Source organism: Phoca vitulina, unplaced genomic scaffold (genome assembly GCF_004348235.1).
Source record: "Phoca vitulina isolate PV1807 unplaced genomic scaffold, GSC_HSeal_1.0 scaffold4, whole genome shotgun sequence".
Taxonomy (NCBI): domain Eukaryota; kingdom Metazoa; phylum Chordata; class Mammalia; order Carnivora; family Phocidae; genus Phoca; species Phoca vitulina.
In genome coordinates, this window is record NW_022589707.1 from 4,693,560 (window position 1) to 4,715,841 (window position 22,282).

A 22,282-nucleotide genomic window follows, 5' to 3' on the forward strand; every position below is an offset into this window, starting at 1 on the left:
TTGGTTAATCCAGGGAAAAGGGCATGTCAATCATTTCCTCTTTGTTTGAAATATTGTTATTTGGGCTATTGGAAGGAAGGAGAAATCTTTTGAATCTTTACCTTTTTTCACTAAGTTTTCCCAACAGTCTCCTCAGAGCACTCATTACCTCCTTGTTCCTCAAGCTGTAGATTAAGGGATTCAGCATTGGGGTCACCACAGCATAGACCAGGGCAACCATCTTCTCTTGCTCTGCTGAGGAACCAGCAGTGGGTCCCAAGTACGTGAAGATGGCTGTTCCAAAGCACATGGAAACCACAGTGAGGTGGGAGGCACAGGTCTCAAATGCTTTGCAGCGTCCTTCGGCAGAGCGAATATGCAGAATGGCGGTAACTATACAACCATAAGAAAACAGAACCAGGAAACAGGGAAGCATGATCACCAGAAATCCTGAGATGGCCACCATGACCTTGCTGAAGGAGATGTCCACACAGGTCAGCCTCAGCACAGCCAACATCTCACAAGCAAAGTGATTAATAACATTATGGCACAAAGGTAGCCGAAAGATGATGATCGTCTGCATCATTGAATTCATGAAACCAGCCGCCAAGCAGCCGGCAGCCGGCCCCAGGCACAGCCTTCCATGCATGATGACTGTGTAGTGCAGTGGATGGCACACCGCCACAGAGCGGTCATAAGCCATGGCTCCCAGCAGGAAGAACTCGGAGCTGCCCATCGCCAGGGAGATGAAGCGCTGGAACACACAGCTGTGGAATGGGATGGGCTTCCAGGCTGACAGGAAGTGAACAACCATCTGTGGGACAGTGCTGTTGGTAAAACAGATGTCCACAAATGACAAGACACTGAGGAAAAAGTACACTGGTGTGTGTAGCCTGCTGTCCAGTCTGATGAGGAGGAGGATGAGGAAGTTCCCCAGCACGGTCACCAGATACATGACCAGGAAAAGGACAAATAGGGATAGCTGAGTGTTCCAGCAGCTGGACAGCCCCAGCAGAATGAACTCATTCATCCATGTCTGGGTTTTCTCTGCCCATGAGACTCTGAGGACCAAATCCAAGTTATAAATCAATGAACACCAGATACTTAAGGTGGCAGGGGGCCTGACGAGGTCATTTCGACCAAACAGCCATGTGACATTGCACTGTGTGCTTTCCCAGATTATATGTCTCCTTCAGGGTTTGGGACCACAATAGAACCCATTGATATGGCTCAGATTCAAGGAAGGAGAAAACTCTTCTCCTTCCTTAAATAGGAAAGGTTTTATGAAAATGCTTAGACATTTGAGATGAAACGGTTAACTGTAAAACATGCTTCTCTTATTTAGGGCCCGTTCCAAGGCATGGAGTTTGTTTACTTCTTTGTTGGATGCAAGTATTTCCCTCCTCCCGCCTCAAAATCCATATTGAATGGAGCCTAACAGGTACTAACTGTTTTTTTTTTTTAATTTACTATTTTACTTCTGGAGTCTATATGAAAACGAAATACTAAATTTCCATCCTTTTAAAATCAGAAATTTTAGGTTGCAAGTTAGAAGATAGCAAATATAAAATAGATTTTTCAGTAGGAACAAATTGTCAAAATTACATTTCAGGGTCAGGGAAGTAAAGAATGAAGACCTGGGGCGATCAGCCTCTGTTTTGAAAATCTTCACCTGCTTGTCTTTTATCAGTGTGAGAGGGTAAGAGGAAAGAATCTGTAATGTTATTTTCATCCTCCTTTGGAAGAGCAGCATAGCACTGATAGGCAGGGTATGTCTGTGAAGAAACAAATCAAAGTCAAAGATGCATTAACTGGCTTCCCTAATAAATGATAGGAGCTCAAATACTTGCCACACATACTTGCCTATTAACTAAGACAAAATGGAAAACTGGCTGCACATTTGCTGACTCTGTATGTATCCTGCGTAGTGAGAGTTATGGTTTGGAGACAATAGTGTGATGGAACATCATTAACTGGAATTAACTCAGTGAAAAGACTGTTGATTATCTTTTCCTTTGATCTCCTCTTACTTTTATCTCCATCTGAAATAGTTGACTATTTTCCCCTCTTAGGAAACTGTCATAGTCCATCCTTGTGTTAATGCTCCCTCTACCATAACTTACCCGAGCAGAAGGTGATACCTTAGTCTGCTCAATAACATCTCTAAACTTTCTAATCCTGCTGATGTGTTAGTATTTCAGAAAGTTCAAAGGCTCTAGTATTCAGAAATTCTCTTTAGAATTCTTAGTAATCTTATTTGCACCTTAATTCAAATCACAAGTGAAGGGGGGGGAATTAGAGGGGGAGACGAACCATGAGAGACTATGGACTCTGAGAAACAAACTGAGGGTTCTAGAGGGGAGGGGGTGGGGGATGGGTTAGCCTGGTGACGGGTATTAAGGAGGGCACGTATTGAATGGAGCACTGGGTGTTATACGCAAACAATGAATCATGGAACACTACATCAAAAACTAATGATGTAATGTATGGTGATTAACATAACATAATAAAAAAATTTAAAAAATCACAAGTGATTTCTAAAAAACTCATGGACTAAATAAAGTCCACTCTCAACTTCCCACATCCTCTAATTACTCTGCCCTTTGGATGGAGAAAGTGAAACTCATTCACAGCTGTCCCAAGGAGATATTATCTGCTTGTTGCCTGTGATTAGATAGTGCCATTGAATATGTTACAAAATCCCAATTTGTATTGAGGGCATTCATGAGAGTAAGGGCAGCTAACCACAGATCAATAGGGTGCCTGAGATGCCCCTGTGGCAAGCTCCCTGCTCAGCAGGGAGTCTGCTTCTCCCTCTCCCTCCTGCTCAAGCTCTCTCTCTCTCAAATAAATAAAATCTTAAAAAAAAAAAAAGAAAAAAGAAACATGGTTAGAATATCATGTTTCTGTATCATCTTCATGGTTTTTAAAGTGCCTCTCTCTTGGGGCGCCTGGGTGGCTCAGTCATTAAGCGTCTGCCTTCGGCTCAGGGCATGATCCCAGCATCCTGGGATCGAGCCCCGCATCGGGCTCTCTGCTCTGCACGAGGCCTGCTTCTCCCTCTCCCACTCCCCCTGCTTGTGTTCCTGCTCTCGCTATCTCTCTCTCTCTCTGTCAAATAAATAAATAAAATATTTAAAAAAATAAAAATAAAAAAATAAAAAAAATAAAGTGCCTCTCTCTGGGGATGAATGAACTGCTTTGCCAATAAACATGCATTTCCCAGTTCAATTCTCATTACCTAGTTTCTCCATCTGTCTAAAGGGATCATACATTCAGGTTTATCCTAATTCACTGGAGGGAGGGAAATAGAGACAAGGATGGAATAAGTACATAATATCAATAAGAAAAGGAAGGTTAAAAAAGAGGTTAAAAATAAATAAAAGTTCAAAACAGTTTTGAAAATTTGATATGTAAATAAAAGTTTAAAGCGGATTCAAAAGTAAGGTGGAGGTGTTGTAACCTATTTAACGGCAAGCATGCATCATCTTTTCTTCCTGGAATTGTGGTTCAAGCTCCCTGAAATTACACATTACAAGTATTCTTCTCAAAAAAGGAGCACCTGGAAAGTGTGATACTTCCCAAAAGTTAATTGGCTAGGTTGCTCTCTCCAGCCCATCCCCACTTCCTTATGCATACCTATATTGCTTAGGTCAACAGAAAGTTTGAAGCCAGCTTCCGACCATCATCATTTAAGAATGTTGGTCAACACAAACCTGTCCGCTGGTGCAGATTTCCAGGAGCAGGCAGGTGCTGAGGAGTACAGAGTGGTGGATGGGACATGACCTGTAGTAGCTAAGCCCAGTGCTTCCTACGGTTGCAGCCAAAGCCCTGTGCTAGGTGCTGCATTTCTCAGAGGTACCGGAAAGAACTTTCTCCCCAGTTTGGCTACCCCAAATATGTTTTCTTTTAACATAATAGTGAACGTTAACTATACTGAAATTTAAATTAAAAACTTAATAATTTTTTTAAAAACTTAATAAAATTAAAATATATATGTTTTCTTTAAACCAATTGCCAAAATGGGACATTTATTTCTCCAGTAGCCAGATTCAATCCAATTGCCACATGAGCCAAGGAAGAAGTTGTGTGTGAAGGATACCCTGGCTTCCTGATGCTGGTCCTAAGAACCCAGGGGAACACCTCTGAGCATGACTGTCTTACCTCTGGGACGGGACGTCATCACTGCCCCAGGAAGAGCAGAGATGGGCAAGATGGGGGATTTGGAAGAAGTAACTTTCTTTTCCCTCAGAGAGACAATCTCTACAGGCCAATTATGCTGTGCTTATTAGGCTTCTGTTACTTCTCTGAATAGTGATTTCCTCACCTGAAACTCTTACCTATTTTTTAAAAGAATTTACTAATCAGAATTTAGTTTTTCCTGACCCAGAAACATGAGAAGAGAAACCAAAGCCCCAGTTTCCCTTGGAGACATTCCCCTGCCTTTACTGAAGTTTCTCTTTGAGAAACTACAACTTGCCCATGACTTTCTGTCCATGTACTCAAGACTGAGACCATTTGACCCAAAGTGCCCAATTACTCAGGGATCACCTGGTGGCCCTTCAAACAACATCCCCTGTAACATGATTCTGAAGTGAGCTATGGTCAGATATTCTCTTCACAACTGATACAGCTATTTGGTGAGACTTTTCTCCATTTTGTCTCACTATCGGAAGGCTTTTAATTGGGCACAATCAAATTATTTAACTATTTTTGTACCTAGATGTCTGCCCTCATATTCTATAAATATGACAAATTCATGAGCCACTTTGAGTATCTCAAATTACATATTAATTTTATTGATAGACATTTAAGTTGTTTCTAGTTTGTGGCCATTGAAAACAATACTACTGTGAACATCCTCTCCTCTCCTCACCTTGCCTTGCCTCTTCCTCTCTCTCTCACACACACACACATACACACTCACACACACACACGCAAAGTCACACTCAACCTTTTGTCATATATATCCATTTCTGTTACCTAGAGTGGAATAGCTGCATCACATCATGTGCAGGTCTGTCTTCAGCTAATATTGCCAGTTTGTCAAAACAGTTGTACCGATTATATCCCCACAAACTACATTTGTGTGAGGACTTCTTTTGCTCTAGACTTTATCCTCGGATTATCAGTCTTTGTCACTGTAGCCATTCCGATGGGCATATAGTAGTATCTCATGGGGATTATATCCCACATTTCTCTGATGACTGATGAGGTTGTGCATATTTTTAAATACTTATTGGTCATTGAAGATTCCATTTTCTGAGGTGTGTGTTCAGTTGCTTGCCTGTTTTTCTCTTGGGTTATCTCTCTTTTTCTTATTGATTTTAGTTCTTTGTGTATTTTTAATATGAGCCTGTTGTTTATATGGATCACAAATATTTTCTCCCACATTGTGGCTCTTTCATTCTCATAATGGTGCCTCTGATGAAGGGATGCCCTTAATTTTAATGTAGTTCTATGTATTGTTTTTCATATAGTTGCTGCTTTTTTGTGTCTTGAGAAATCTTTGTCTCTCCCAAATCACAAAGTTATTCTTCAATGTAATCTTTCAGAGCTTTAATACTTTACTTTTCACATTGAAAACAACAATATATCTGGAATTTATGTCTGGGTATTTTATAAGATAGAAGCCCAAATTTATTGTTTTTCTATGTGGATATCCAATTTTATCGAGAGACCATTCTTTCCTCACTGTTCTCCTGTGTTGCCATAAATCAATTTTTGATTTATGTGTGTAGGTTGATTTCTAGACTCTTTTTTCTGACCCATTGGTCTATTTGTCTGTTGTTATAAAAATATTACATTGCCTTAATTACTGTAGCTTTATAATAAAGCCTGTTTTTATCATAGTGTAAATCCTCCAACTTGATTCTACTTTTTCTTTCTTTTGGGGGGCAGGGCGTGGCTATTCTTGGCCATTTGAATTTTCAATCTGATTCTAAAACTATCTTGAAAAATTTCAGGAAAAAAATTTGCTGAAATTTTAATTGGGATTTAATCTAAAAATAAATCTAAAAAAATAAAAATAAATTGGGATTTAATCTAAAAAAAATAAATTTTAATTGGGATTTAATCTAAAAAATCTAAAAATTGGGGAGGGGCACCTGGCTGGCTCAGTCAGTAGAGCATGTGGCTCTTGATCTTAGGGTTGTGGGTTCAAGCCCCATGTTGGGTGTCAAAATTACTTAAAAATAAAATCTTTTATTTTTATTTTTTTATTTTATTATGTTATATTAATCACCATACATTACATTAGTTTTTGATATAGTGTTCCATGATTCATTGTTTGCGTATAACTCCCAGTGCTCCATTCAGTACGTGCCCTCTTTAATACCCATCACCAGGCTAACCCATCCCCCCACCCCCTCCCCTCTAGAACCCTCAGTTTGTTTCTCAGAGTCCATAGTCTCTCATGGTTCGTCTCTCCCTCTGATTTCTCCCCCTTCATTTTTCCCTTCTTGCTATCTTCTTCTTCTTCTTTTTTTTTATTAACATATAATGTATTATTTGTTTCACAGGTACAGGTCTATGATTCAACAGTCTTACACAATTCACAGCACTCACCATAGCACATACCCTCCCCAATGTCTATCACCCAGCTACCCCATCCCTCCCACCCCCCACCACTCCAACAACCCTCATTTTGTTTCCTGAGATTAAGAATTCCTCATCAGTGAGATCATATGATATGTGTCTTTCTCTGATTGACTTATTTCATTAGCATAATACCCTCTAGATCCATCCATGTTGTTGCAAATGGCAACATTTCATTTTTTGATGGCTGCATAATATTCCATTATATATATATACCACATCTTCTTTATCCATTCATCTGTTGATGGACATCTAGGCTCTTTCCATAGTTTGGCTATTGTGGACATTGCTGCTATAAACATTGGGGTGCACATGCCCCTTCGGATCACTACATTTGTATCTTTAGGGTAAATACCCAGTAGTGCAATTGCTGGGTCATAGGGTAGCTCTATTTTCCACTTTTTGAGGAACCTCCATACTGTTTTCCAGAGTGGCTGCACAGCTTGCATTCCCACCAACAGTGTAGAAGGGTTCCCCTTTCTCTGCATCCTCACCAACATCTGTCGTTTCCTGACTTGTTAATTTTAGCCATTCTGACTGGTGTGAGGTGGTATCTCATTGTGGTTTTGATTTGGATTTCCCTGATGCTGAGTGATGTTGAGCAGTTTTTCATGTGTCTGCTGGCCATTTAGATGTCTTCTTTGCAGAAATGTCTGTTCATGTCTTCTGCCCATTTCTTGATTGGATTATTTGTTCTTTTGGTGTTGAGTTTGATAAGTTCTTTATAGATTTTGGATACTAGCCCTTTATCTGATATGTCATTTGCAAATATCTTCTCCCATTCTGTCAGTTGTCATTTGGTTTTGTTGACTGTTTCCTTTGCTGTACAAAAGCTTTTTATCTTGATGAAGTCCCAATAGTTCATTTTTGCCCTTGCTTCCCTTGCCTTTGGCGATATTTCTAGGAAGAAGTTGCTGCAGCTGAGGTCAAAGAGGTTGCTGCCTGTGTTCTCCTTTAGGATTTGGATGGACTCCTGTCTCACATTGAGGTCTTTCAACCATTTTGAGTCTATTTTTGTGTGTGGTGTAAGGAAATGGTCCAATTTCATTCTTCTGCATGTGGCTGTCCAATTTTCCCAACACCATTTGTTGAAGAGACTGTCTTTTTTCCATTGGACATTCTTTCCTGCTTTGTCAAAGATTAGTTGACCATAGAGTTGAGGGTCCATTTCTGGGCTCTCTATTCTGTTCCATTGAAATATGTGTCTGTTTTTGTGCCAGTACCATACTGTCTTAATGATTACAGCTTTGTAATAGAGCTTGAAGTCCAGAATTGTGATGCCACCAGCTTTGCTTTTCTTTTTCAACATTCCTCTGGCTATTCGGGATCTTTTCTGGGTCCATACAAATTTTAGGATTATTTGTTCCATTTCTTTGAAAAAAGTGGATGGTATTTTGATAGGGATTGCATGGAATGTGTAGATTGCTCTAGGTAGCATTGACATCTTCACAATATTTGTTCTTCCAATCCATGAGCATGGAATGTTTTTCCATTTCTTTGTGTCTTCCTCAATTTCTCTCATGAGTATTTTATAGTTTTCTGAGTACAGATTCTTTGCCTCTTTGGTTAGACTTATTCCTAGGTATCTTATGGTTTTGGGTGCGATTGTAAATGGGATCGACTCCTTAATTTCTCTTTCTTTGTCTTGTTGTTGGTGTATAGGAATGCCACTGATTTCTGTGCATTGATTTTATATCCTGCCACTTGACTGAATTCCTGTATGAGTTCTAGCAGTTTTGGGGTGGAGTCTTTTGGATTCTCCACATAAAGTATCATATCATCTGCAAAGAGTGAGAGTTTGACTTCTTTGCCAATTCAGATGCCTTTTATTTCTTTTTGTCGTCTGATTGCTGTGGCTAGGACTTCTAATACTATGTTGAATAGCAGTGGTGATAGTGGACATCCCTGCCGTGTTCCTGACCTTAGGGGGAAAGCTCTCAGTTTTTCCCCATTGAGAATGATATTCGCTGTGGGTTTTTCATAGATGGCTTTTATGATATTGAGGTATATACCCTCTATCCCTATACTCTGAAGAGTTTTGATCAAGAAAGGATGCTGTACTTTGTAATGCTTTTTCTGCATCTATTGAGAGGATCATATGGTTCTTGTTCTTTCTTTTATTAATGTATTGTATCACACTGATTGATTTGAGGATGTTGAATCAACCTTGCAGCCCAGGGATAAATCCCACTTGGTCGTGGTGGATAATCCTTTTAATGTACTGTTGGATCCTATTGGCTAGTATTTTGGTGAGAATTTTTGCATCCATGTTCATCAAGGATATTGATCTGTAATTTTCCTTTTTGATGGGGTCTTTGTCTGGTTTTGGGATCAAGGTATAAGTGGCCTCATAAAACGAGTTTGGAAGTTTTCCTTCCATTTCTATTTTTTGGAATAGTTTCAGAAGAATAGGTATTAATTCTTCTTGAAATGTTTGGTAGAATTCCCCTGGGAAGCCATCTGGCCCTGGGCTTTTGTTTGTTGGGACATTTTTGATGACTGCTTCAATTTCCTTAGTGGTTATAGGTCTGTTCAGGTTTTCTATTTCTTCCTGGTTCAGTTTTGGTAGTTGATACATCTCTAGGAATGCATCCATTTCTTCCAGATTGTCTAATTTGCTGGCATAGAGTTGCTCATAATATGTACTTATAATTGTTTGTATTTCTTTGGTGTTGGTTGTGATCTCTCCTCTTTCATTCATGATTTTGTTGATTTGGGTCATTTCTCTTTTCTTTTTGATAAGTCTGGCCAGGGGTTTATCAATCTTGTTAATTCTTTCAAAGAACCAGCTCCTAGTTTCGTTGACCTGTTCTACTGTTCTTTTGGTTTCTATTTCATTGATTTCTGCTCTGATCTTTATTATTTCTCTTCTCCTGCTGGGTTTGGGCTTTATTTGCTGTTCTTTCTCCAGCTCCTTTAAGTGTAGGGTTAGGTTGTGTATTTGAGACCTTTCTTGTTTCTTGAGAAAGGCTTGTATTGCTATATACTTTCCTCTTAGGACTGCCTTTGCTGCACCCCAAAGATTTTGAACAGTTGTGTTTTCATTTTCATTGGTTTCCATGAATTTTTTAAATTCTTCTTTAATTTCCTGGTTGACCCATTCATTCTTTAGTAGGATGCTCTTTAGCCTCCATGTATTTGAGTTCTTTCCGACTTTCCTCTTGTGATTGAGTTGTAGTTTCAAAGCATTGTGGTCTGAAAATAGGCAGGGAATCATCCCAGTCTTTTGGTACTGGTTGAGACCTGATTTGTGACCTAGGATGTGATCTATTCTGGAGAATGTTCCATGGGCACTAGAGAAGAATGTGTATTCCGTTGCTTTGGGATGGAATGTTCTGAATATATCTGTGAAGTCCATTTGGTCCAGTGTGTCATTTAAAGTCTTTCTTTCCTTGTTGATCTTTTGCTTAGATGATCTGTCCATTTCAGTGAGGGGAGTGTTAAAGTCTCCCACTATTACTGTATTGTTGTCAATGTGTTTCTTTGCTTTTGTTATTAATTGGCTTATATAATTGGCTGCTCCCATGTTAGGGGCATAGATATTTACAATTGTTAGATCTTCTTGTTGGATAGACCCTTTAAGTATGATGTAGTGTCCTTCCTCACCTCTTATTATAGTCTTTGGTTTAAAATCTAATTTGTCTGATATAAGGATTGCCACCCCAGCTTTCTTTTGGTGTCCATTAGTATGGTAAATGGTTTTCCACCCCCTCACTTTCAATCTGGGGTTGTCTTTGGGTCTAAAATGAGTCTCTTGCAGACAGCATATTGACGGGTCTTGTTTTTTTATCCAATCTGATAGCCTGTGTCTTTTGATTGGGGCATTTAGCCCATTTACATTCAGGGTAACTACTGAAAGGTATGAATTTAGTGCCATTGTATTGCCTGTAAGGTTACTATTAAAAATAAAATCTTTAAAAAAAATTTTTTTTTAAATAAATGAGAAATGACTTTTCTATGTTCTTGAGTATTTCAATCCATAAAAAAGATATATTCTTCCATTTATTTACTATCTGTTATTTTTTTTCTATGTAACAGTGTTGCATATCTCTGATTAGATTTATGCCCAGTATGAAGTTTTGAAAGCTACTTTAATTAGTATCTTTTAAATTATGTAAAAGTATAATTGGCTTTTATATATTAAATATGTATACATGAAATTACTTTATGAATGGTGCCATTTCTTCATTATATATTTGGTAGAATTCACTGGTGAAACCACTTGGCCCAAGTGGTTTGGTGGAAAATTCTTAAATATAGTTTTAAAGTTTTTAGTATATAGGACTATTCTTTTTATTCATGTGTCCATTTGGGTAAGTTTATTTTTCCTAGGAATTTGTGTATTTCATCTAAATATTTATTTCTAAAATTTACTAGCCAACCCATATATGTTAACTAACTAGAATTTAAATAAAAACTTGAAATAAAAAAAATACAATAAAATAGGGGCACCTGGATGGCCCAGTCAGTTAAGTGTCCAACTCTTGATTTTGGCTCAGGTCATGATATGCTGGTGAGATGGAGCCCCAGGTTGGGCTCCATACTCAGCACAGATTCTGCTTGAGATTCTCTCTTCCTCTCCCTCTGTCCCTCCCTCTGCTTATGCACATGTGTGCACACACACACTCTCTCAAATAACTACTTTTTAAAAAACAAATAAAATAAAATTTACAACCTAAGTTTCTTAATATCTTCTTACATATTTTTAATGTATAGAGAATCTGTAATGTCTCTTTTTCTTTCCTGACATTATTTATTCCTTCATATCTCTCTCTTTTTTTATTAGTCTTGGTGATAAGTTGTGTTTGCTATAAAGTATTTTTAATATCATTTGGGTTTAAGGAAAGCAAGAAAGAAGAGGGCAGTCCCATCCCTTGGAAAACATCATTTAATAGATAATAGGTAAAAGAAAAATATTTCCTCCTTTATGAAGATAAATCTTAAGGGTATAAAAGAAATTAAACATCATTAAAAATTATCCCAAAATAGGGGCACCTGGGTGGCTCAGCTGGTTAAGCGTCTGCCTTCGGCTCAGGTCATGATTCCAGGGTCGTGCGATCAAGCCCTGCGTCGGGCTCCCTGCTCAGCAGGACCCTGCTTCTCCCTCTCCTCCCCATTCATGCTCTCTTCTCTCTATCTCTGTCTCTCTCTCTCTCAAATAAATAAAATCTTTAAAAAAAAAAATCCCAAAATATATATGAAGAGAGTAAGAGAATATATAGCTCCTCTGAGCTATTTTTGGTATAGGACAGAAAATTATTAGGACACTAAAAGAACCATAGCTATTATATGAGGGCCATTTCTAAGAATTTTAAGCAATCTTACAAATAAGATCACTTACACTGAAGATAGAAAAATATTCTAAATTTCAAAACCAGAAAGAAATGCATGTGCTAAGAAAAAAATATATATCAAATTGACCTTACCTTCTTTATCAAGAGGAATTCTCGACTATTGAAAAGGATTTGACTTCAGCAATGTATTTTATGGCTTTATTGGAAATTCTATCAAATATTAAAAGAACATATACTTTCAAATTTGCACAAGACTTTCCAGAGAAAAGAAAAATAAGGGATCATGCTTTAACTCATTGTACAAGGTTAGGATGGCCATCATACCAAATGTTGACTGGGAAAGTAAAGGAAAATTACACTTTGAGCAGACTCAAGAAAACAGATAGAAAATTCTCAAACAAAATAATGGCAAACTACATCTATAAATCTATAAAACTGCATCATAACAAAGTCAGTTTTATTCAAGAAGGAAAGGTTGGTTTCATATAAGAAAACAATTGATGTTATTAACTTCATTAATAAATTAAGAGAAGAAAAACATCATATGATCATATTAGTGGATATAGAAAATAATTTTAAATGTAACATCAACTCATGATTTTAAAAAAGAGAACTTACTAATCTGATAAAATGCATATAGAGTAAACATACTTATTGTGATTATTTTGAAAGTATTCCTTGTAAGTTCAGAAACAAAATAATAATGCTACTTATACTCATCTCTATTTAACATTATACTGGTGGCCCTAACCAATGCAAGAAGACAGTGGGAAAAATATAATACTATGAGGATTGAAAAGAAGTAACAATTCTATTATTTTATTTGCAGATTATATAATTTTCTATGAAAAGCATCCAAAAGAATCTATAAATAAATTATTACAATTAATAATTAGGCAGTTTTTAGATTAAATAAATCAATATCAAAAGTCATTGTGAATGTAGTTTCCAGTGATAAGGGAATAACAGGGATGGTATTTTTTCTCTTACCTTGAACAACTAGAAAACTGAACAAAACATATGAAGCAATGGTTTTCATACATTGGACAACAGGTAGTGCAAGACAGGGATGCCCAAGAGGAGAGAACAAGTAAGGTGAGCTACAGGTACCTCTGCTCACTGCCTAGAGAGTTTGCAGGCCACAGGATGAGGAGAGGGAACCAAAGCATAGCTTGTGGTCATCCTAAATTGAAAAGACAGTTCATATTTTGGGACAGAGTACTAAAGAGGAGAAGCTGCAAAGAGAGAGAACTTGTGTGATCTGAAAATTGGTATCCTTAAATATTTTGCTGATTATTGATCTTTGTGTGAATGTGAGAAACCTACAAGGGCCAAGGAAAGAACCACCAGAAAAAAGTAAACAGAACGATCTCTAGAGGTGACACAAAGCCCAGGAAAGGACTCACTAGCCAAATGGAAAGACGTCTAACACACAAGACATTGAGTAGAGTCTTCAGAAAAATATAATCTCGGTAATGGTACAAACTTCACTTAAGCCTGCTCTGGAGCCAACCTAACAACACTTAAAAGAAAGCCTCAAAAGATCAAACAAATTCTCAGCAACTGAACTGCTTCCCAGGACAAAGTGCAGAAATACTTAAAGGAAAGCAAAACAACTTAAAGCCCCCAAAACATAAAACTCACTATGTTTGTAATTCATAAAAATAATTCCAGACATGCAAAGAGGCAGGAGAGTTTCCAGATCATAGCACAAAGAAAGGGAACCCAAACAAATCATAATGAGGAGAAAAATCAGTCAATGGAAACACAAACAGAAATGACACAGATGATAGAATTAGGATACAAGCACATTACAATAGCCATTACAAATATACTTCCCATGTTCAAGAAGACAGAGGAAAACCCAAGCACAATGAGAAAAGAAACCAAGGATATAAAAACACTTAATTCAAACTATAAGGAGATAAAATATATATCTAAAATGAAAAATAGACTGGATGCAATGAATAGCAGCCTAGACACTGCAGAAGAATTTGGAGGACTTGTAGACATAGTAATACAACCCACCCAAAGTGGAAGAGAGAAAAAAAACAAGACTGAAAAAATTGAATAATGTTTCAATAAGGTATGAGAAATAACAAACATGAAATCAGAGTCCCAAAAGGAAAAGGGGAAGATGAGGTATGGGGAAAGACATAACGAATATTTTTAAAATATTAACCTCAAACTTCCAAATATGATGAAAAGAATGAATCTACATATTCAAGTGGCTTAACAAACCCCAGTTATTTAAAAAAATACTAAAGTACTACATCTAATAAAGCAACAATAAAAATAAAATTATTAAAGCAATTGTAGAAAAAATTATGCATTACATACAGAGAAAAAAAGATAAGATTAACAGAAGAACTGGAAGAAAACAAATGCCAACCAAGAATTCTATGCCAGTGAAAATAAACAAAAAAAGAAGAAAAAAATTTCCAAAAAATGAAAGATAAATAAAGATGTATTCGTCATGCAAATGATAAAAGTATTTATAGTCAGTAGACAAAAGCATTTCAAGCAAAGTTAAGGACATAAACCTAAGAAAAATAATAATAAAGATAATTAAAAACCAATAGAAAACAAAAATAATAGAGAAAATCAAAGAAAACAAAAGCTAAAAAAAAAGGAAACAAAGCTGATTTTTTTGGAAAATATCAATAAAATTGATAAACTTCTATCCAGACTGATCAAGAAAGAAGATACAAATTATCAATATAAAAAATGAAATTGGTGACATCACTACTGATCTTAAACACATCAAAAGAACAAAAACAATTTAAACCTCCCCACAAATAAAACAATAGGCCAATGGCTTCATTGGTGAACTGTACCAAACTTTTAAGGAAGAAATATTCTAGAAAATTGAAACAGAAGTAACTTTCCCCAATTAATTATCTAAGCATTACACTGATAACAAAACAAGACAAAAACATCACAAATTAAAAAAACTATAGATCAAAATCACTCATGATCACGGATACAAAAATATTTTTTAAAATATTAGCAAAATGTATCCAGCTATATAAAAAAAAATAAATAGAAGTCTCTTGAGAAAGATGGCAGCAGAGTAGGAGGATCCTAGGCTTGCCCCATCCCGTGAATATAACTAGATCACTATCAAATCATTCTAAATACCTGAGAAATCCACCGAAGACTGGCAAAACAAACTACAGCTAAAGGGAGAGAAGAGGCCACATGGAAGAAGGTAGGAAGTGTGGAGACAGGGCTTAGAAGAGAAACAGATTACAGCTGCTGCAGAGGGGAGGGAGCCATGGACTCAGAAAAGAGAGAGGGAGGGAGAGAGAGAGAGAGACAGAGAGAGAGAGACACACACACACACAGAGAAGGACACAGGGGAATGCACAAGAACACTTCCCCATAGCTATTGGCTTTGAAAACAAGAGGAGCTGAATTTCATGAGTTCTTTCAAACAGTGGGGCTTAAAGCCTGGAGTTTTAGAGGTCTGCAGGCTTGGCTGGGATAAAGCCCTGAGGGCATTGCACTGTTTGTGGAGAGAAGGCAGGCAAACAACCTGGAGGCAGACAGCATGGAAGCAGTGATCTAAACAGTACCTGGGGCACACAGTGTGGAGATTATCTGCCCTTCTAGAAGCATGCCCCAGAGGGGCAGCATTCACAGAGAGACCTCTCTGAGAACAAAGGAGCTGGCTGGTGCCATTTCCCTCTACCACCCCTCAGCATAAACACAGAACCATATGCAGGAAGCAGTGCTTCCTAACTTGCTTACACTAAGCCCCACTCTGCTGCAGTCTGGTGGAACTGCCCTTCTCAGTTATACTTGCCTCAGTCCCAGCTTGGGGGGCCCTTCCTCCAGAAGACCAGCACAAACCCTGCCCACACCACATCTCCCAACCAGAGAGCTTTTCAGGGCCTCAGTTACAGGGGAGGTAGTGATGAGTCTCATTTCACAAGCAGAACACAGCACACCTAGTTAAAACTCACCACATTCAGGCCAGGGACCAAACATTACCCACAGCAGGAAAGGAGAGCTTCTGAAGACAATGGGCCTAAAGGATAGAGCAGCCAGAACACAACAGCAGAACACATGCAGCACACACAGGAGATACTCCCTGAAGCCTCAGGCCCTGGGCACTACATCACCTCTTCTTCATAAGGCCATTACTTTCAGGAACAGGAGAAATAACTGGCTTTTCTAACACAGAGAAATAGGCAGAGACTTAGACAAAACAACAAGACAGAGGAATTTATCCCAAATGAAAGAACAAGATAAGGCCACAGACAGGGATCTAAGCAAAACAGATGTAAGTGCCTGATGGAGAATTTAAAGTAATGACCATAAGGATACTCACTGGACTTGAGAAAAGAATGGAAGATATCAGTGAGACCCTTACCACAGAGATAACAGTTATAAAATCAATCAGAGATGAAGAGTACAATAAACGAGATTAGAAATACAGTTGATGCAATGAACAGCAGGATGGAAGAAGCAGAGGAATGAATTAATGACCTAGAAGACAATATAATGGAAAGCAATGAAGCTGAACAAAAGAGAAAGAATTATGCAAAACAAGATTATACTTAGGGAATTAAGTGACTCCATCAAATGTAATAACATTTATATTATAGGAGTCTCAGAAAAAGAAGAGAGAGAAAAGGGGGCAGAAAATTTATTTGAATAAATAATACCTGAAAACTTCCCTAATGTGGGGAAGGAAAGAGACATCCATGAGGCACAAAGAACTTCTATTAAAATCAACAAAAGCAGGCCTATACCAAGACATATTGTAATTAAATTTGCAAAATATAGTGATAAAGAAAAAATCTTAAAAGCAGCAAGACAAAAGAAGTCATTAATTTACAAGGAAAAAAATCCATGAGGATAGCTAGAGATTTTTCCACAGAAACTTGGCAAGACAGTAGAGAGTGGCATGATATATTCAAAGAGCTGAATGGGAAAAATCTGCAGTCAAGAATACTCTATCTGGCAAGGCTGTCATTCAGACTAGAAAGAGAGATAAAGAGTTTCTCAAACAAACAAAAACGAAAGGAGTTCATAACCACTAAACGAGCCCTGCAAAAAATATTAAAGGGGAGGGGCACCTGGGTGGCTCAGTCAGTTAGGCATCTGACTCTTGTTTTCAGCTCAGCTAATGATCTCAGGGTTGTGAGATCAAGCCCTATGTTGGGCTGTGCCCTGAGTATGGAGCCTGCTTAAGAGTCTCTCTCTTTCTCTCCCTCTGCCCCTGACCCCCTGCTCATGCTCTCTCTTTAGAGAGAGAGAGAGAGAAATAAAAAGAAAAGAAAGAAAGGGAGAGAGGGAGGGAGGGAGGAAGGTTGGTTAAAGGGGACTCTTTGAGTGGAAAGGAGAAACCAAAAGTAACAGTATAAAAGTAGGAAACACAAAAGCAGTAAAAATGAATATTTCTTTTAAAAATCAGTCAAGGACCTCACACACACAAAAAGGATATAAAATATAATGACACATACATAGAATATGAGGAGGAGAGGAGAAAAGAATGGGTTCAAACTTAAATGACCATCCGCTTAATATAGGCAGATATTTGCAGAAGAGATTATATACAAACCTAATGGCAACCATATATACAAACCTAATGGCAACCACATATCAAAAACTAATAAACATGCAAAGAATAAAGAGGAAGAAATCCAAATACATCACTAAAGAAAATAGGCAAAACATGAAAGAGAGAAATATAAGAAAGGATCAGAGAAAATCTCCAGAAACAACCACAAAACAAGCAATAAAATGGCAACAAATACATATCTATCAATGATTACTTTGAATGTAAAAGGACTAAATGCTCCAGTCAAAAGACATAGGGTATCAAAATGGATAAAAAACAAGACCCATCTCTAGGAATTTACTGAAGAAAAATTAAAAGCATGTGTCCACAAAGAGACCTTTACATATATCAGTTTAATTCATAATTGCCAAAATCTGGAAATAACACAAATATCTATCAACTGGTGAATGAATAAACAGATTATGGTACATCTGCATAATGGGACACCACTTGGCAATAAAAAGAAATCAGGGGCACCTGGGTGGCTCAGTCAGTTGAGCATCCAACTCTTGATTTTGGCTCAGGTCATGATAATCAGGGTCATGAGATTGAGCCCCACGTCAGGCTCTGCACTCAGCTCGGAGTCTGCTTGAGATTCTCTCTCTCCCTCTTCCCCTACCCCTGTTGGCACACGCTCACTCTTTCTCTCTCTCTCAAATAAATGAATAAAATCTTTAAATAAAAAAAATTCTGCTATATACAGCAGTATGCATGAGTCTTGATGGTATTATTACAAGTGAAAGAAGAGAGGCAAAAAAGGCTTCATCAATGTGATTCCATTTAACATACTGGAAAAGGCAAAATTATAAGCATAGAAATGAAATAAGCAGTTTCCTGGGGCTGAGGTAATAAGAGGGCATTGACCACAAACTAGAAAAAGGAAACTTTTAGAAATATTCTATATCTTGTTTATGGGGGTTATAAACATTTGACAAAAATTATGTAATTATATACTTTAAAATAATGAATTTTGCTGCATGTAAAATATACATCAATAAATATGATTTTAAGAAAGAAAAATGATAAATGACAAATAAAATAATAGTAGAATGGGAAAAGGATATAAACACAAACTCAGTAGACATTCAAAGACAATAAGCAAAACTATGAATATATTGATGCCAATAAATTTGAAAACTTAAATCAAAGGACAAATTTCTGTTAAAATATAACTTACCAAAAGCTGATGGAATATAAAATATCCTGAACAAAATCCTAAAGCCTTAGAGAAATAAAATCTATATTAAAAGTATTTCCTCAAAGATAAGCTATGTTGGTGTGTTCCATCAAACTTCCATGAAACAGAGTCATTTCAATCGTACTGCACCCTGGTGCTAAAGTGTGCATTACACAAACATAGAGACATGAGGTAGTAAGAAAATATAATCAAACCCATATTTGGCTTGGCGATGGACGTGCTGACCTGGGACTTTTTATCCTGAAGGGATGCCTTTTTCTACTTGGAACAAAGACCATGTTGTCTTATGAACCTGTAAGCCCTGTTATCAACCTTCTACCAACAGTAGAAAGTCGGGTCACATGACATCTACATTTATTCCACGTCTACAACACATAAGTTTATGACAATCTATCAAATTATCATCTTTGCACAAACTGGCTCTTCTTCCTAATTTCTATACACATGTACCTTTCAATCATGCCCTTTCCTTTAAAAAAATATAAGAAAAATCAAGAAGTGTAGGGGACTTGTTCAGTCACACTGTCTCCTTCTTCTTAAGTGTTTTATGGATCTCTAAGTGCTCACAGATTATCACAAATCTGACTTTCACTTGACCTCTGGTAATAGTACTTAGCATTTAGTAAGTGCACATAGAGAGTTCTTATATAGTACTAATAAAATACCTAAATAATAGTTAGATAGTGCTTAGTACTAATGATAGCTCTTAGCAGAAGTGCATCTCTGTAAAACTGCCTCTGATGGAAATTTATTTTAAAAGACTTTTTCTTACCTATAAGACCTTTCTTATCTTTAAGAGACCTTTCTTATCTTATAATTAGCCTCAGTAATTTTACAGAAAATAAAATACCAATCAAATTAAATTCTTTATAGCCTTTCCAAATTCTCTCCTGATATAGGTTTCCTCATATTTTGAGTGGGAATAATAATGCCAGCTCTCCTGACCTTAGTGGATAAAGTATAAAGGAATGGGGCTATCACTGTCATAGCCATAATCTTTGTTGAATATGAGAATGTTATGGGCTGAATTAGGTCCCTTCCTAATTCCTATGTTGAAATCTTAATTCCCAAAACTTTAGAATGTGACTATATTTGGAAGCAGGGTCTTTAAAGAAGTCATTAACTTAAAATAAGATCATTAAGGTGGGCCCTAATCCAATATGACTGGTGTCCTTATAAGAAAAGATTAAGAAACAGACATGCAGGGAGGGAAGACCATGTGAAGACACAGGGAAAAGAAACCCACCTGCAGAAAGGACAGAAGCCTCAGAAGAAACCAACCCTGCCAACACCTTGATCTCAGACTTCTAGAATCCAGAATTGCAAGAAAGTATATTTTGTTGTTTAAGCCACCCAGTTTGTGGTACTCTGTAATTTCAGTCCTTACAGGGAATTAATAAAAAAAAAAACAGAATGAGATGATAGTTCCAAAAACACTTCAAAAATTAAAACTCTAACATAAAGTAATATTGCCCAAATTAACAGTAACAAAAATAATGCTGATACCCATATCTATATGCACTGATTTTTCTTTTAAAAGTTGTTTTCTGTACAAAAGTTTAGAGAGATGGAACACCTTTCCCCTCATCATGCAGGGATTTTTAGGGATTTAGATCTAGTCAGCTCCAGAATCACCATTCTTTCTTGAATCATAGGTTTTGTAGAACACATTATTTTAAAAATAATATTTTTATTTTTTGTAATGACTGTTAATAACAGAAGCATTATATTTAAAATGCCTACCTTTATTAAAAATTCCCAAGTAACAACACGGTATCTTTGCCCACTATTACATAAAATTCTCTGTTGTATCACAATAAAATCAAGTCAAATTTCTGTGTTTTTAAATATTCTTTATTACAGTTACAGCTTCTGATTCTTAAGAAAATCAAAGCCAAACAGAATTTGTTTCTCAAAAAGTAACAGTGAACTTTTTAGGGTAAACTTATCTGATATATTAATCTTCTGCAGGAAATAGGAGTCCCACAAATTCACAGAATAACATAGCTTTATGGAAGTGATTCCCTCCTAGTCCAGTTTCCTCACCTTTCAGATAAGGTAAAAAAAAAAAAAAAATCTCTGAAAAACGTTGGCCTAGGAAGCCCTGGAAGGTAGAGGTTCTCCTGTGAGACCTCTATCTTCTCACCACTAAAAATAATAAAATATTTTAGAAGCAGTGTGGGACAATGGTTCAGAGCACAACCCTAGAGCCAGATAACCTGAGTTCCAACAGAGAAAAGTGAAAGAATCTTGATAACTCTTTTGAGTTTACAGACGTTTCCTCATGATATTTGTCACAATAAGAAAAATGACTCCAGAATCCAAACACAAATTTAGTTTTAGTAGGCTTTAAAAACCAAGAAAAGTCTTCTGTTTCTAGCCAAGACAGAGAAACTGGGACTGGATTTACCCTCCCACCTGAACAACTACAGATCAGGACAAAATATACAAAACAACAATTTTCATTGGATATCAGGCAATGAAGCACAGTGATCCCTGAAATATGAGAAAGAAATACCATTTTAATGCTAATTAAAAGAAACCTGGAGTTTCAATGTTAATACCAGTCAAAGTAGATTTCAGAGGAAAGAATAGTACCAGGGACAAGGAAAGGCATTTCCTAATGATAATGGGTTCAATTAATGGAGAATACAGAACAAGTATAAATATTTAGATGCTTAGCATCAGAGCTTCAAAACATGTAAAGCAAAAACTGATAGAAATGCAAGAAGAAATAGACAACTCCACAACTATAGTAAGAAACTTCAATACCTGTCTCTTAATAACTGATAAAACAAGCATAAGGAAGGGAATAGTAAGGAATCAGTAAGGAAATAGAAAACTTGAACATTATCAAACTCAACGTGATTGACATTTATAGAATAATCAATAACAGAAAATACATTTTTTCAAGAGTACGTGGAACATTTATCAAAACAGAGTATATGATAAGATAAAACAAGTTTCTATAAGTCAAAATGATTCAAGTCAACAAAATATGTTAATGCCTGGTCAAAGTGCCTCCTAACTCTGACAGAGAGCTTAGTTGAGTGAGGAAAGACCACATGATTCAGGCTAAGCCGATTCAAACCCATCTCTGTGGCTTTTCTGTTGGAGCTGGCCGACAAGTTAGGATTTTGTTTCTCATGTCATAATGTATACCTGGGACCTCCAAGTTACTTTTTCCACCTCATGGAGGAAATCTATGAACCATAAAATAGAATAAGGCCCACAGAAAGAAGCAAAGCTGAGAGATAGGAGAAAACAAAAAGATAGACATACTTCAAAAAACTTTGGATTCTAGATTCACTATTCAGATACCAGTTCATTACACTTAGTTGTTAATTTTGCATATATCAGTTTGTTTTGGATTTTATTACTTGGAACTGTAACCATCCTAGCTATAATAGTAACATTATGGCTCTGTGGCTTTTTCACATCTTCAGCTAAACATTGATCCACAAACAGCTGATATCCCAAGAGGGGTGTCCTTGTTGAAATTTATGATGCCTTTGGAATCAGACAAGTCACATCTGTACTGAATCCAGGCTCTAAGTGTAGATTGCTAGTTGTCTACACTCACACAAGTTATGTATATGTGAATCCCAACCTCTTCCTCTGTACTATGTGGATACTAATACC

The 22,282-nt window shown here is 36.9% G+C and overlaps 1 protein-coding gene across 1 annotated transcript; it reads right to left on the reverse strand.

Moving 5' to 3' along the window:
• On the reverse strand, positions 1-2,140 carry LOC116630564 (olfactory receptor-like protein OLF3). Its single transcript, XM_032401260.1, has 2 exons — positions 2,103-2,140; positions 1-1,169 (listed from the first exon to the last, which is right to left on the reverse strand). The coding sequence occupies exons 1-2, from the start codon at positions 2,138-2,140 to the stop codon at positions 98-100; spliced, it is 1,110 nt and encodes a 369-aa protein (XP_032257151.1). The 3' UTR covers positions 1-97.
• Positions 2,141-22,282: the final 20,142 nt, after the last annotated feature.

Excerpts from the sequence above, each read along its gene's own strand:
- LOC116630564 (XM_032401260.1), bottom strand. The coding sequence starts at position 2,140 with ATGTTATTGAGCAGACTAAGGTATCACCTTCTGCTCGG. Across the intron at positions 1,170-2,102 it reads AGGTATCACCTTCTGCTCGG|GAGACATATAATCTGGGAAA; the intron begins GTAAGTTATGGT and ends CAAACCCTGAAG.